The 13,996-nt window shown below is 40.7% G+C and overlaps 1 protein-coding gene across 5 annotated transcripts in view; it reads left to right on the top strand.

Annotated features, from left to right (window-relative positions):
- Window positions 1-13,336, top strand: part of slc35c1 (solute carrier family 35 member C1) — a 22,110-nt gene extending 8,774 nt beyond the window's left edge. Inside the window, exons 2-4 of one of the 5 annotated variants that reach the window (XR_009786528.1) lie at window positions 1-1,068; window positions 7,811-7,975; window positions 12,493-13,336. The exon at window positions 1-1,068 is cut by the window's left edge and continues 790 nt beyond it. Coding sequence is in view for 1 of the 5 variants with exons in the window: in XM_061762274.1 (XP_061618258.1) it covers window positions 2,645-3,225 (581 nt within the window). In the remaining 4 variants the exon portion in view is untranslated. The other 4 variants (XR_009786537.1, XR_009786529.1, XR_009786548.1 and 1 more) reach the window with 4 other exon arrangements.
- Window positions 13,337-13,996: the final 660 nt, after the last annotated feature.

Here is a 13,996-nt window from a genome sequence, read left to right as displayed (position 1 = left end):
AGTCACTCTTCCCTTATTAAGCACAGCAACATTCAGCACTCCAGACACAGCTTTTACAGGTGATCAGGCAAGTGATTCTACAGCGCCATATAATCTTGTCATTGCCATAAAACTTCAGAGTCAATCTTCTGGAGAAGATGATTAGCCTGTTTAAGGACGCAGCACAGCAAACACTCCTTAAAATACACTTACAACGATGAAAAAGGAGCTGATGCAGATGGTGTCTCAAGGGATGTCGATGCTGCATTTTGGACAGAGTTTATGGACCACACAGCTGAGGGGGAGGATGTGGAGTTCCATCACTATCTCCTAGATGGCGGGAAGAAGAGTGGAAATCCTTTGGCCAAATTCTGCTGAAAGGATTTGAAGACCATGGATACTTGTCGCCTTGCCCCTGTTTTCACAGTGGCACTTATTTTTGGTGTGAAAATAGTCTCAGATGATTTATTTGTAAGTCTTCTCCTGTACATAAGTCAATCAGATAGTGATCTGATAACCACTGCCTTAAAAGATTATCTTTCTGGTGAGGACAAAGATGAACTACTCGATCTTCTGGACCACTTGGATGTAACATGTCTTCCCACAAAAGAGAATATGAAAGGCATCCTTCTAAGTGGCACCCAAGCAGTTGATCCAAAAACCAAGATATGCAGCAGGAAAAAAAATCATTAATTGTTTTCACCTCCCTAAAAGAAGCATTTGTGAGCTCACAAGATCTCCTCAAAATGTATCAGGATAAAAATCCAACAACAAAAAAGCTTTTGAAGCTGCTGACGGCATCTCTTACTACTCAAGCAGAGAATCAAAGTTTGTGTTTTCTGCAACATCAGAGGACTGGATGATACAGGACTTAGAAAATTAAGGTTTGTCAAAGGGTCAGATGTTATCTCTGTTGACAAGGTTGAGATCCTCTTCACACCAGCAGCTGGACGAGCAAGACGACCAGTAGCTCATACTTGTAGGCCAGTTCTGGAACTCCCATGGACATCCACTTCTTACCCAGAATTACGCACTGAAATGGAGAGCATACTTGTTGCTGAAAGCTCCTTTCAGTTCAACATAGTTTAGGTCAGTGATGTTACTCTTTCAGGGACCAAGCCACGCAGTGAGAATTACTGACTTTACAAAATGTTTACAAATAAACAAAGCTGTTTATCTGCCGTGTTCATACAGAACATACCTGTTCCTTTTAAAGTTGTGTCCTGTTAATTAACGGAGAGCAATAAGTACGAGAGGTGATAATTTGTCATGTTGAAGTTAAACCTCAACAACAGTCTGGTGTTACACTGTGTTTTGTGAAGATGCAATTTGTGGTTGCTGCGCTGCATGTTGTGACCAAAATCCAAAGATAACTGGTAAATACACAGTTGCAAATTGGGATCTGAATATTAATTCTTGCTTTATTTTTTGTGTAATCATGATGGGTGATGCATGAAGACCTATCTCTTTGGTTCTTTAGAAATGAAATATGTTGAAAAACAAGTAACCTTATTGATAAAATGTGTAATTTTCTCATCTCTAGTCATTTGTTAATTAGGCATTTTCCCTTTAGCAGTTCCCAAAAAGTTTTCAGTATGAGGCTAGAACATTCTTGATTTAAAAAATAATAAAATAAATGCTTTCAAATCTACCCACATTGGAGACATCAGAGTTGAAAAATGCCTGTGGTATTATCCATCCATCCATTCTCTTAACCGCTTATCCTCACTACGGTCGCAGGTGTGCTTGCTCCTATCTCAGCTGACTTCAGGCAAGAGGCGGAGTACACCCTGAACTGGTTGCCAGCCTCTCACAGCCTTTGGTATCAATGAACAATAAATAATTGAGGATTGGGTGCCCATTCTTGTTAAGTACAAGTCACACACTCCGCCACATTTTGAAACACGTTGACATGTTGTATTCCTATTCATCCTTACTGAGTGAATTCATGATCATGTCATAAATTTAAATACATGTGTTACTCCATTCAAATAACAGTCAATTGACAGAGAACACTTTTGAGACATAAAGACATTGACAAAAACAAAACAAAACAAAAAACAGTCACTGAGCAATAAAGGTTTGCTAGTTATCTGGTAATGCCGGTACACATATAGTACTACGTCAAAAGACGTGATAAGGCTAAATATAAACTAGCTTTTGGATTCAAATATACTGTGCACGCGGCGACGCGGAGTATATGTCTTTTGCGGAGCCGATCATTGTTCGGATCGGTGAATTATGACATTAAAGCCGATCAGCATAAAATGCTAAATATCGGCCGATACCGATCAGCCCGATCAAATCGCTGTAAAGTCTAGTAAGAATACCCGGGCGACATATACAGTGATTATAAAACCCGCCATTTAAAACGGGTTTGAGTGTAATTGGTTAATTCTGAACACAGCCATATCTTATATCTTATAAGAGGTTTTGCACTCTTGTGCAACCACATTATCTCAATTATTTTACACCCCCTGTTAATTATTTTTATTATTATTTTTCCCCGATTGACTTGTCTAGGTTGTTGTTGATGGTCACATTTGTCATTAACAGTGAAAAAAGTTTTGAAATTCATTAGCTTGGTCTCATTTTTTTATAAAGCAAAAACCTGGCATTTGAACAGGTATTAAAACATCATCCTGCTTGTGTTGTTGTTTCTCAGGTGGATTCTGGCTTGGTGTAGAGCAGGAAGGCTTGGCAGGCACCCTCTCCTGGTCGGGTGTCTCCTTCGGCGTGGTAGCCAGTGCCTGTGTCTCTCTCCATGCCATATTCACTAAGAAAGTGATGGCTGTAGTGGATGGAAATATCTGGAAACTATCCTACTATAAGAACATCAATGCATGCTTCCTCTTCCTCCCACTCATTCTTGTGTTTGGAGAGGTGGGCCGGATCATCAGCTTCAGCGGCCTCACTGATCTCGGGTTTTGGGGCATGCTGACACTTGGAGGAGTGTTTGGGTTTGCCATTGGTTTTGTAACAAACCTGCAGATCAAGTATACCAGTCCGCTGACGCACAATGTCTCAGGGACTGCAAAAGCCTGTGCTCAGACTGTTATTGCAGTGGTGTACAACTCTTACAGTAAAAGCCTTCTGTGGTGGACCAGTAACATGTTGGTTCTTGCCGGGTCTTCAGCCTACACATGGGTCAAGAGTCAAGAAATGAAGAAGATTCCTTCAAGGCAGGCTCAGGATTCCGCCAAAGAAAAACTGCTATTTGGGGAGAAGGGAAACACAAGGGTATAGTACACTCATGTATGCGGAAAAAAATTTAATTAGGTAAACCATGAATCTTCGAATTTCCTTAAACTTTTTGTTTCCTTCAGATTCAAAAAGATTTTTTTTTGTATACATGAGGACAAATGACTCTAAATTTCCTGTAAGTGTGAACTGTGACTGGTTATTTGTTTATATGTGCCCTGAACTGGCAGTTCAGGGTGTACCCTGCCTCTCGCCCAGAGTCAGCTGAGATTGGCACCAGCACACGTGCAAACCTCGTGAGGATAATGCCCGGATCAGTCTACAAGAGAAATTTGGTCTTTCATGATTGCACTATGTCAGACTACTGCCATAAAATCTTGCTGTGTCTCGGGCAGACTGGCAACACTACATGACAGTTAATCTGATAGCACCGTATCCCGTCTTTTACGATCACTGGGCTTTGTCTTGTCAAATCAAACAAGACAAAGCCCAGTGATCGTAAAAAGACGGGTATTTGTTCCGATACCCCATTCTCAAACCGAAACATTTCCCATTGAAACGAATGCAAAATAAATTAATCCCTTGCACCCTTATTTTGATCGTTGTGTCGTTAAAAATAAATACTGTGCAATACAGAAATACGTGAAATAGGCAGTGAAATCATCAGTCAGGATATAAATATTTACTTCTATTGCCCATATTTGTGAGGTAAAATCCTGTACAACTGGGATGTCAAACGTACAGACCGCAAACGAGAACTAACCGGTGGGGATTGTTCTGCCTGTCAGGCAAGTTTTAGTTTATTTATACGTGCAGAATCTTGTTTTGAAACTCATACTTTTATTTTGACACATGCGCCGTAGAACCTGAAGTGTTGGGACTGTAGCTGAGAGCAAAGAAATATGGCTGCCAATCCATGTATGAAGTAACCAATGTTGTGGAACTTCTGCACAGGCAACGCCTGTATGTACCATATCCCTACATTTGTTTTGTAATTACCCATGCAAATTTGCAATTACAAACGAGTGTGAAGTTACTTAGGACAGAGGTTTATAACGTTCTTGTCTTCTTTTTAATATATTTTTTTATTTTAAGATTTCTTTTGTCCAGGAATTTTGTATTTTTTTTTTCCAATTAAGTATCTCTTACCTTGCTGAAATCTTGGGCTGTCACTGCAGCCTTTTTTTTTTTTTTTTTTTTTTTTTTTGTACAGCTGTCACTGCTTCCTTGTGCCTAAAAAAAAAGCTCACTGTGTCGGGAAACCGTCAAGATAACGTTCCCCGACCTGAGCGGCCCAACCAAGTAGGGAAACTTTATGTTGAAGATTTTCTCTCAACCGGCAAAAGTAACTTAAAAGAAATCTAACAAAAACTATGTGGGGAATGCTTATTAGAATGGTTTAGTTCCAGGGAGTGTAGTGGTAAATGTTGCTGCCTTTAACGCAGATGGCACAGGTTCGATTCCCGGTCACTGCACCAATTCGTAGCCATTGCTGGTCCCAAGCCCGCATGAAAATGTGTGGCTTGCGCCAGGAAGGGCATCTGGTGTAAAAACAGTGCCAAACAAATGTAAGTGACTCATTGTTGCGACCCCTGTCAGGAAAAAACTGAAAGTCACCACTTTCCTGAGATGTACAATCCAATTTCATGCTTGCTAATAAATGGAGATTGGCTACTAATTGTTTAGGCACACTAAAATAATTACCTCGTATAGATTCATTGTTTGTGTTTTAGCTAAAATATGCCAGCTTTTTTTTACTGCAAACTACTGGGCTAAGTTTCTTAAAATTCATGTACATTTAAAATGATTTCTAGATCATTTATTAAAGGTACATGCAGTACATAGATATACCGTGATCTGTAAATTGCACATATGGAAACGATATTCATAATATTGTTGAAATGGCACTAATTTTTCTTAGAAATTTCAGATTGCTCATATGATATGAAACAAGATTTTTACCGAGATAATGATCAATAAATGTGAATATTTTCCCCAATCTACTTGTAATTATTGAAGTTCTTCTTCATCTTTCTAGCGAAAGTATAGCAGAAGGTTTTGTGCTAACACTGACTGGTATTTGGAACTGTTCATAATTCTCTCCACCTTGACTCAAGCCTCAGTTCCAGCTGGAAAAAAAAACAGCCCCAAAGCATGATGCTGCCATCACCATGCTTCACTGTATATACGGTGTTCTGCTCGTGAGGAGCAGTGTTTTGTTTGTACCAAACATACCTTTTGAAATACGGCCACAAATTTCAACCATTTTCATTGGACCATAACACATTTTCCACATTAGGTAGATTTCAAGTTTGTTTTTGCAAAATGTAGCCTGCCCTATTTTTTTTTCTTTTTGTTAAGATAAGGATTCTGTCTCTACTCCTGACTGATACTTTAAAACAAAGAGCTCTCTCTGCTGTGGAAGCTCTCTCCAGGCCATGGCTTTGTTTCCTAACATTTATTGAGCTAAGGTACCCATAAGACACAAAAATCGTATGTCATAGAATGCGTATAACTTTTACAATTGGGGAAGGGGACCCGCAATCTGTGAGGAGCTCGCTCTTAAGAAAGAAGGAGGAGAAAGTTTTCAAGAGATGAAAGACCAATATGGTTCAGCAATCAATACAGGTACTTGCAATTAAGTCATGCAGGTGTGTCAAACTCATTTTTGTCGCGGGCCACATTGTAGTTATGGCTTCCCTCGGAGGGCTGTTATGACTGTGAACCCATATAAAATATTGTCTCATATAATGACATAGACACAACAAATTGGTGGATAACTAGTTTTAAAATCAGAAGCCAATAAAAAATGTTCACTATTATAACATTTATTCCAAGAAGGTGATTGTAACATAAAATGCTTGCAATATCTCAACATTATACAAGACACCAATTTTGGTATTTTCACAAACATGAAGTCGACACACATGATTTGCTTTTGCGGGCCACATAAAATTATGTTGCGGGTCGGCTCTGGCCCCCGGGCCACCAGTTTGACACCTGTGATCTTGAGCAAAAACACGTGTGATCACATGTGAGCAAAATCACTTTGTACTGATATAGAGGGGAAGGGAACTCGAAAGTATACGCCACAGCCCTGTGACATCACAGGGTGATGCAAGTTTTAGCCCCGCCCACAAAATCAGGAAAATTCAGCACTATATTTTTAGTCTTAAGTCTTTGCATATTTCAGCACTTCAAACATTTCTTTATGTGTTTAGAAACAAAACACAGTGCTCTGCTTAGAGCCTCTTTCAAGAAAATTTGGCAAATGACATAATGCTAAACATCCTAATTAGTCTTAATTAAGATATGCAGTGCACATCATTATTGCTAATGTGTAGTTAGTTCTAGGCTCCAGCGGACCGCGGCCCTAACCAGGATAAGCGGTGTTGAAAATGGCGGCACGGTGAACGACTGGTTAGCACATCTGCCTCACAGTTCTGAGGACTGGGGTTCAAATCCCGTCCTCGCCTGTGTGGCGTTCTCCCCCGTGCCTGTGTGGGTTTTTTTCCGGGTACTCCGGTTTCCTCCCACATCCTAAAACGTGTGGTAGGTTGATTGAAGAATGAATTCCCCATAGGTGGGAATGTGAGTGCAAATGGTTGTTTGTTTTCATGTGCCCTGTGATTGGCTGGCGACCAGTTCAGGGTGTACGGCCCACCTTTCGCCTGAAGATAGCTGGGATAGGCTCCAGCACGCCCGCGACCCTAGTAAGGAAAAGCAGTACAGAAAATGGATGTAGTTAGTTAGTTCTTATTATCCTTTGTCAGTTGACACCCTGTTGGGCGCAGTCTGTTAGAGGAATTGGCCAAGGTGTCATTCTCTCACACACTACCTAAAGTAATTTAAAAAAATAAATAAATAAAAACATAAATCAACAATGTGTGACGGCTAAATAAGATAACATATACAGAAACGACAACGGTATGTAACGTGACAATAAAGATGTTAATTATTGCAACAAAAAAATATAGATTTATATATATATATACTTTGCATTGTGGGAATTGTGCGTCTGACGTCACATATGCTTGTTTTCGTTAGCATTAGCAGCTAGCTTTGTGACCCATCACGCAAATAGTTACACGGCGGGCCGGCTGTATGCTCTCTGGGCTTCCTGTACATTACAGTCTGGTTTAGTCAGTGTAGTGTTCTCAACAATCAGTCTTTTACTGTATTTCTTCTTTTATTCACTTTATTTACCAATCGATCAGCACACAGCTAACATCTATTCCACTGGTGTCAAACTTTTTTTTCCACGTTTCACTTTATCAAAAGTCCCTACTTTTGATAAAGTGAAAAAGGTCTGCAGTGTATTTTATTTTTTGTATTTTTATTATTTTTGTTGTTGTTGTGCTATGGAGTGCAAAAGTATTTTTTGTGTTTTGTTTTGTGCTCTGGAGTACAAAGCCAATGGATTGGTTTAGTTTTGTGCTTAGTAGCACAAGTCGCGTCACACATTGCATTATTATTATTTGACACACAAGTGAGTACCACAAATCTGAATTCGTAGATTCACTTAGAGCCAATTCGACAGGCTGCAACCACAGCACCAACATTAGCATTATCATAGGGATACATAAAATTATGTTTTGCAAACCTTTAATTTCTATCATTTTAATCTGAGGTCCTGAGCACTCTGGAGAAGGTTTTCGTCCAGGATATCCCTGTACCCAAGTACAGCATTCATCTTCCCTTCGATTGGAACCAGTCTTTCTGTCCCTGCAGCTGAAAAACACCCCCACCACCATGCTTCACTGTTGCATACACCTCTACTAATTTCACTTCTATGGTATGACTCTGCTCAGACAGCGATTGTGTTTGTCCTTACAAATGTTTCTCACACAACCTGTTAGTGTCCTCAACCTCTGCATGCACACCCTTTCTCCTCCCACCTTTGGAATGTTAAGTGTCTGTGCAGCTGGACTGGAGAAGTACAGACAACTAGGTTTCTCTACCCACTTCGTGTGTCACACTCAAAATTGCTTCAGTTGTTACGCTTGTACCGATATCTTAAGCTTCAACTTCACCTTTGCCATTTCCAAACTTTTCAACTGTCTTTCCTCCTAACCTTTCTTAATTCTGCCCCCTGTACCACCTAACACCCAATTCCTCTTATGTCCTGGCTCTGCTATCAAGTTAGTTAAACACTTCCACACAATAAGTCAAGACACCGGGAGTGAAATTGACTGTCATATGGAAGTTGTAAAACTGCAACAAAAATACATGCACAGTAAGTATAGTGACTTCAACTTCACTGCTTTAGGCACATGTGGTAGTTAAACTCACAAGGCAATTAACATTAGCATGCTTCATGAGACCTGCTGACACTGTCCTACCTGTGAACAGACCTTTTTCCTCCAACTGCTTAGATGACATTATGATTGATGACCATGACTCAGAATTCCCAAGCAGGCTGGTAGCTGGTGGGAATGTCCTGATTATGGAAATTTACTAAATCTGACTGAAGGACCTTCCTTATAATGTCCACCCCCCCCCCCCCCCCCCCCCCCCCCACACACCCCCCTGAATTTCGGCTTGAGAGAGGTGGGGTATTGCAAAGATCATCAGGACAGCTTTTCCTTTACAGTGACATGATGCTGTTTGTGTTATTGTTACGTTATTAACATTGAAGTGATGCAAGTTGGGTTGATACACATCTTTCATGTTTATGTATTTGGAAAAACATCCATCCATCAATTTCTATAACGCTTATCTGCTCAGGATTGCGGGCAAGAGCAGAGATTCAAGCCCCAATTAAATCTCATAACTGTAAGCCAGATGCTCATATGCCTGGAAAGCCAATACTTTCTTTATATTTCAAAATTATTGTTTGCTATGTTTTTATATGTAGAATAAGAAATAATGAAAATATGGTTGTATGCTTTTGCAGATGAAGGTAGGAAAATTATATTGAAAATGTAATTGTTTCAGCCTCACATTTGTATCTGAACAAAATGACTGTTTTGTTGTTGTAATTCAGCATAATGACACTTGATGGCAATGTAACTTCACATCAGTATGTGGTACAACTAGAGCTAACTGAGATAATATGTATACAACCTGCTGAAATTTTGATATAACCCTATTTTGCAATTCAAAATACGTTCTGCAATCTCTCGCCCACCCACAATACGTGCTATTAAAGTTAGTTAAATTTAAAAAAAATCTAAAATGGCAAAGTTCTACTTTTCAATGCATTATTTCTATCAACGGGTAAAACAAAGACTTTTCTGTTTACCTTTGCACTCTGTATTTTTTTTCACCATCGTGTGCCATAGAATCACAATTTTCTACTGTTTATTGAAACATAAACCTTTTTTTTCGCCAAAAATAACTAATATCTAGAAATCTTCATAGAAATCTAAATGGAGGATTGTCATTAATGTTGTTTTGCTTGGGAAGATCACATCTCTGCATGAAGGGCCCCGAGCCAAAGTCCATGTCCATGGTTATTAAAGAGGCTGGCTTTGCTATGTCTGTGTTCAAATTGAATCTGCTCAAATGTCTTAATAATAACTCCAACAGGATGTTCGGCGCAACTGCGAGACACGTATTTGACAGGAATGTGAGTAAGCCTGCAGAGGCTTCATTCAAGCGGTCTTAGGTTCACAAAATGGTGAGCAGAAATGTAGAAGACCGACCATGTATGGCATGGCTGATTTGTGCTCCGGTTCCATAAAAAGAATGCCATTCAGTCTCCAACAGTACATTGCATTGTTAGAATTAATTATTGTCTGCTATGGTTGTCTGGCCTTTGTTGTTGTTGTTCCAGAGTGTGGGCTTCTGTTTTTCCTCATCATGCAAAGGTTTTGTTCTTGTGTTTCTGCTTCTATGAGGCCACGCAGTTAAAGACTAAGAGTAAGATTAAGACTAATTTTAGCATGAATAAAGATAACGCATTACTTGACAGCTGAACTCCTGTTGACCTCCTACAATCAATGGATTTGATTTTGACTTCAGATAAAGGGTCGATAAATTGAATTTTAGACCAAAGTCGAGGCGATGATTGTTAAAATTTAAACAGACAATTACTTATTAGGCGGCACGGTGTACGACTGGTTAGAGTGTCTGCCTCACTGTTCTGAGGAGCGGGGTTCAATCCCCGGCCCAGCCTGTGTGGAGTTTGCATGTTCTCCCTGTGACTGCGTGGGTTTTCTCTGGGCACTCTGGTTTCCTCCCACATCCCAAAAACATGCATGGTAGGTTAATTGACAACTCTAAATTGCCCGTAGGTGTGAATGTGAGTGCGAATGGTTGTTTGTTTGTATGTGCTCTGCGATTGGCTGGCAACCAGTTCAGGGTGTACCCCGCCTCCTGCCCGATGATGGCTGGGATAGTCTCCAGCACGCCCGTGACCCTAGTGAGGAGAAGTGGCTCAGAAAATGGCTGGATGGATGGAATTACTTATTAGTTCCCTACAAGTTTCTCCAGTATTAAATTTGATGCAACAATGGAGTGAGTAGCTACCACTGAAGTTTACAGTGATATAGTAGCAACTCTTTCATTTTGCCCAACAAAAGTCTATTTGAACAATTTATCGAGTCAAGTCAAGATTATTTGTATCGCCCTGAATCACAAGAGTCTCGAAGGGCTTCACAAGCCAACAGTCGACAAAGACTGACAACATCCCCTGATCTAAATCCCCCAATCAGGCAAGGACAAACTCAAAACACCATTTGGGGAGAAAAGAAGAAACCACAAAAAGGGACCGCAGATGGAGGGCGCCTTTTATGAAGACACGGCTGCAATGAATGTCAAGCGGGCAACATTTATCACATAATATGGTGCTGTACAATGTTAATTGTGAAGGCATAAGAGTCAATAGAAAGATATGAAGCACCACAGGTAGATTCCATTATAAAAGTGGTGCTGCTTCACGACCTGTCTCGGTCGGTCGGAGCAGAATCCTCCACAACAATGCCTCCGCGTAAGTGGTCCACCTCAGATCTTGGAGCGGCAGTAAAACAGGCCTAGTTGTACCTTAACTAAATGTCAAAGTGTAAAAATAACACTAACAGTACTGGAGCCCGAATAGAAAATACTCAAGAGCCTGCAGACTTCTTTCTGGCTCTTGGAATTACCAAAAGACGAGCATGTTGCAAATATAGGTTTTGGGACGGAACATACGGTACAACTAAGTCAGCAAGATAGGAGGGTGCTTAGCCATTTAATATTTAATGAGTAAGTATTCAAACCTTAAAATCACATCTAAAGTGCACTGGGAGCCAATGCAAATTGGCCAGAATCAGGGTAACATCATCAAACTTTCTCATCCTCGTCAAAAGTCTGGCTGCAGCGTTTTGTACTAACTGTAGGCTTTTAATACTAGACATGGGAAGACCAGAAGTAGACGAGCACCTTACAATAGTTGAAGGGAGACCTGACAAACGTGTGGACTATCATTTCGTCGTCACTGGCGGATAGGATGGGCTGTATCTTAGCAATATTGCAGAGATGGGGGGAAAAAAAAACGCCGTTTTGGTGATATTCTTAATGTGCATTGCAAGGAGAGAGTTGAGTCAAATATAATGCTGCGATTTTTTTGCTGAGTCACTTTGGGTAATGGTATGTTTGTTGAAACTCAGAGTGATGTGCACAAACAAGTACCTTTGTCTAGCACGGCCAATAATCAACAGCTCAGCTTTCTGTTTCTCTCAGTAAAGAGATAAAAAGTTACAGGACATCTGTTGTTTAATCTACTATCTTTTCTTTTGTACAAATTATCTAAAATTGTCCTAAAAACTGGGATGCGTACCTGCACTGCATTATTGTACTATTTGACCTTTGACTACTTCAGGTTCAAGTTGTCTGTAAACACAAGCTCACAATTATTTTGCAGCATGGTTTAAAAATAATGTAAATGCAATAGAACAAGTAAAAACAAGTCTTGAAAAATAATTATTTTGCACCCTTGCTTACTTGCGTTGCAAAAATTATGTAATTGCATACAATATTTTAAAAGAAAGAAAGATTTCACTTGGTATTGGAATTAAACTCTGTTGCTCTCCCAGTTCATATTAAGGACCTCTCTAATGAGGTGAACATTGGCACTCATTCCATACTTAAAAACCGATGTCTTCATATTCCCGCCAAAATAGACTCAGTAGTCATTTTAGATTTTAGGCCATTTTTCTGATGAAATATTTGATTTGCAGCCATATTTTGGCTGGCCTCCAGTTAGGTCCAAATGTGTGTGACCCTGCTGATGTCAGGGACGGAGGACAGGACATTTCCTTATTAACCGAGTATGTGTTCTGTGGCGTAATTGTCGCCTATATTGAAAGTTTTGTTTGTTTGTTTTTTTAGACAATAACGGGGGTGCCATTCCCCAGCTGGCGCGCTCTCCAGCACCCCCTCTAAGGACTCCAAAAGGACTGTTTGGTGCATAGGCATTGGTGTAGCTGGGGATCGGATTTCCAAGGTCCCTGCCTTCAGCCACCGCCCAGCTCACACTGTACCCGACCCCTCTGGCCCCTCCCACAGGTGCTGAGCCCATGGGAAGGGGAACCCACGTTACCCTTTCGGGGTGCAGGCGCTTGCCTTCGAGCCCCACCTCCAGGCCTGGCTCCAGAGGGGGGCCCCGGTGACCCGCGTCCGGGCAAGGAAAACCTTAAGCCATTAATATTTTTATCATAGGGGTCTTTTAGCCATGCTTTGTCTGGTCCCTCACCTAGGACCTCTTTGCCATGGGTGACCCTACCAGGGGCGTGAAGCCCCAGACAACTTAGCTCCTAGGATCATTGGGACACACAAACCCCTCCACCACGATAAGGTGACGGCTTCCAGGAGGGGTTGAGTCGGCGTGTTTTGTTCAAATCGATTACTGTGATTCGTTGCAAAAGGAAGGCAGCCGCATGAGGTGAATGCATGCAGATTCATTTCCACCTGTATATACCGGTTTCGTCAGCTCATTTTATTGATTGCATCGCTCACCTTTAAAAAAGAGTTTGGGAAGGTGACCTAACACAGGCGTTTGCTTTTGTGAAGCTAAAGGCTAGTTACACTGTGGTAATGCCAGATTTTGATGGGCACTGCTGGCTGGCGCCGTGTTTGTATCATTTTAATTAATGATACTGTATTAGTGATTTTTTTTAGCTTTTTAAATTAGCGATTGAACATAACTTTGGGTGCTTTTGTGTTGATTCAATATAAAGTCTAATAAATTGAACAAAGCAGTTTGGAAATTCAAGCAAGATGTCTTTGTGTCTTTTTTTATATCTTGAAAAGTTGTCATTTTGGACGTAGGGGTATTCCGTCCAACAGTGACGATATGTAAAATCTGAATAAATATTGCCAATTTATAATGTAGTGCATTTCTTTGTGCACACCAGCTATGAAGGCAATTTGGTTCCAAGTTCCATCGCTGACATCACACCATGACATGACGGCATATTGATTTTGGCAATGAAAAAGGGGCATTCCCAGGGCAATTGGTGATTTACCGATTGCTCCAAAACCGATTGATATTATTGGAAATGACTGCAAGTTAAAACAAAATTTGGAGGGGAAAAAAATACTGTGCATAAAGAGAACTTGTTAGCGAAATATATCCCATTTGAACGCAATAGGTCCTTTAAGCATGCACAGGCATGACTGTCCGCTGTGGGGGCAGCATCGTAGTTTGCATTTGATGTACAGGACTGTATGTGTGCATCAAGGCATGTTTGCTTGTAAGGTCAGGCGTTTCTGAGTTTCCCTGAAGACTGCCAAAGGTACTGTCAGTGAGGAACACACAGAGAGGATTTGCTAAACATAGCGCTTACTCCTAAGATGCAGACACCTGCTGTGTTCCTTTGCAGCTTTGAGCAGA

The sequence above is a fragment of the Phyllopteryx taeniolatus genome, chromosome 2 (assembly GCF_024500385.1).
Source record: "Phyllopteryx taeniolatus isolate TA_2022b chromosome 2, UOR_Ptae_1.2, whole genome shotgun sequence".
In the NCBI taxonomy this organism is placed as follows: Eukaryota; Metazoa; Chordata; class Actinopteri; order Syngnathiformes; family Syngnathidae; genus Phyllopteryx; species Phyllopteryx taeniolatus.
This window is presented reverse-complemented; position numbering and strand designations above follow the sequence as displayed.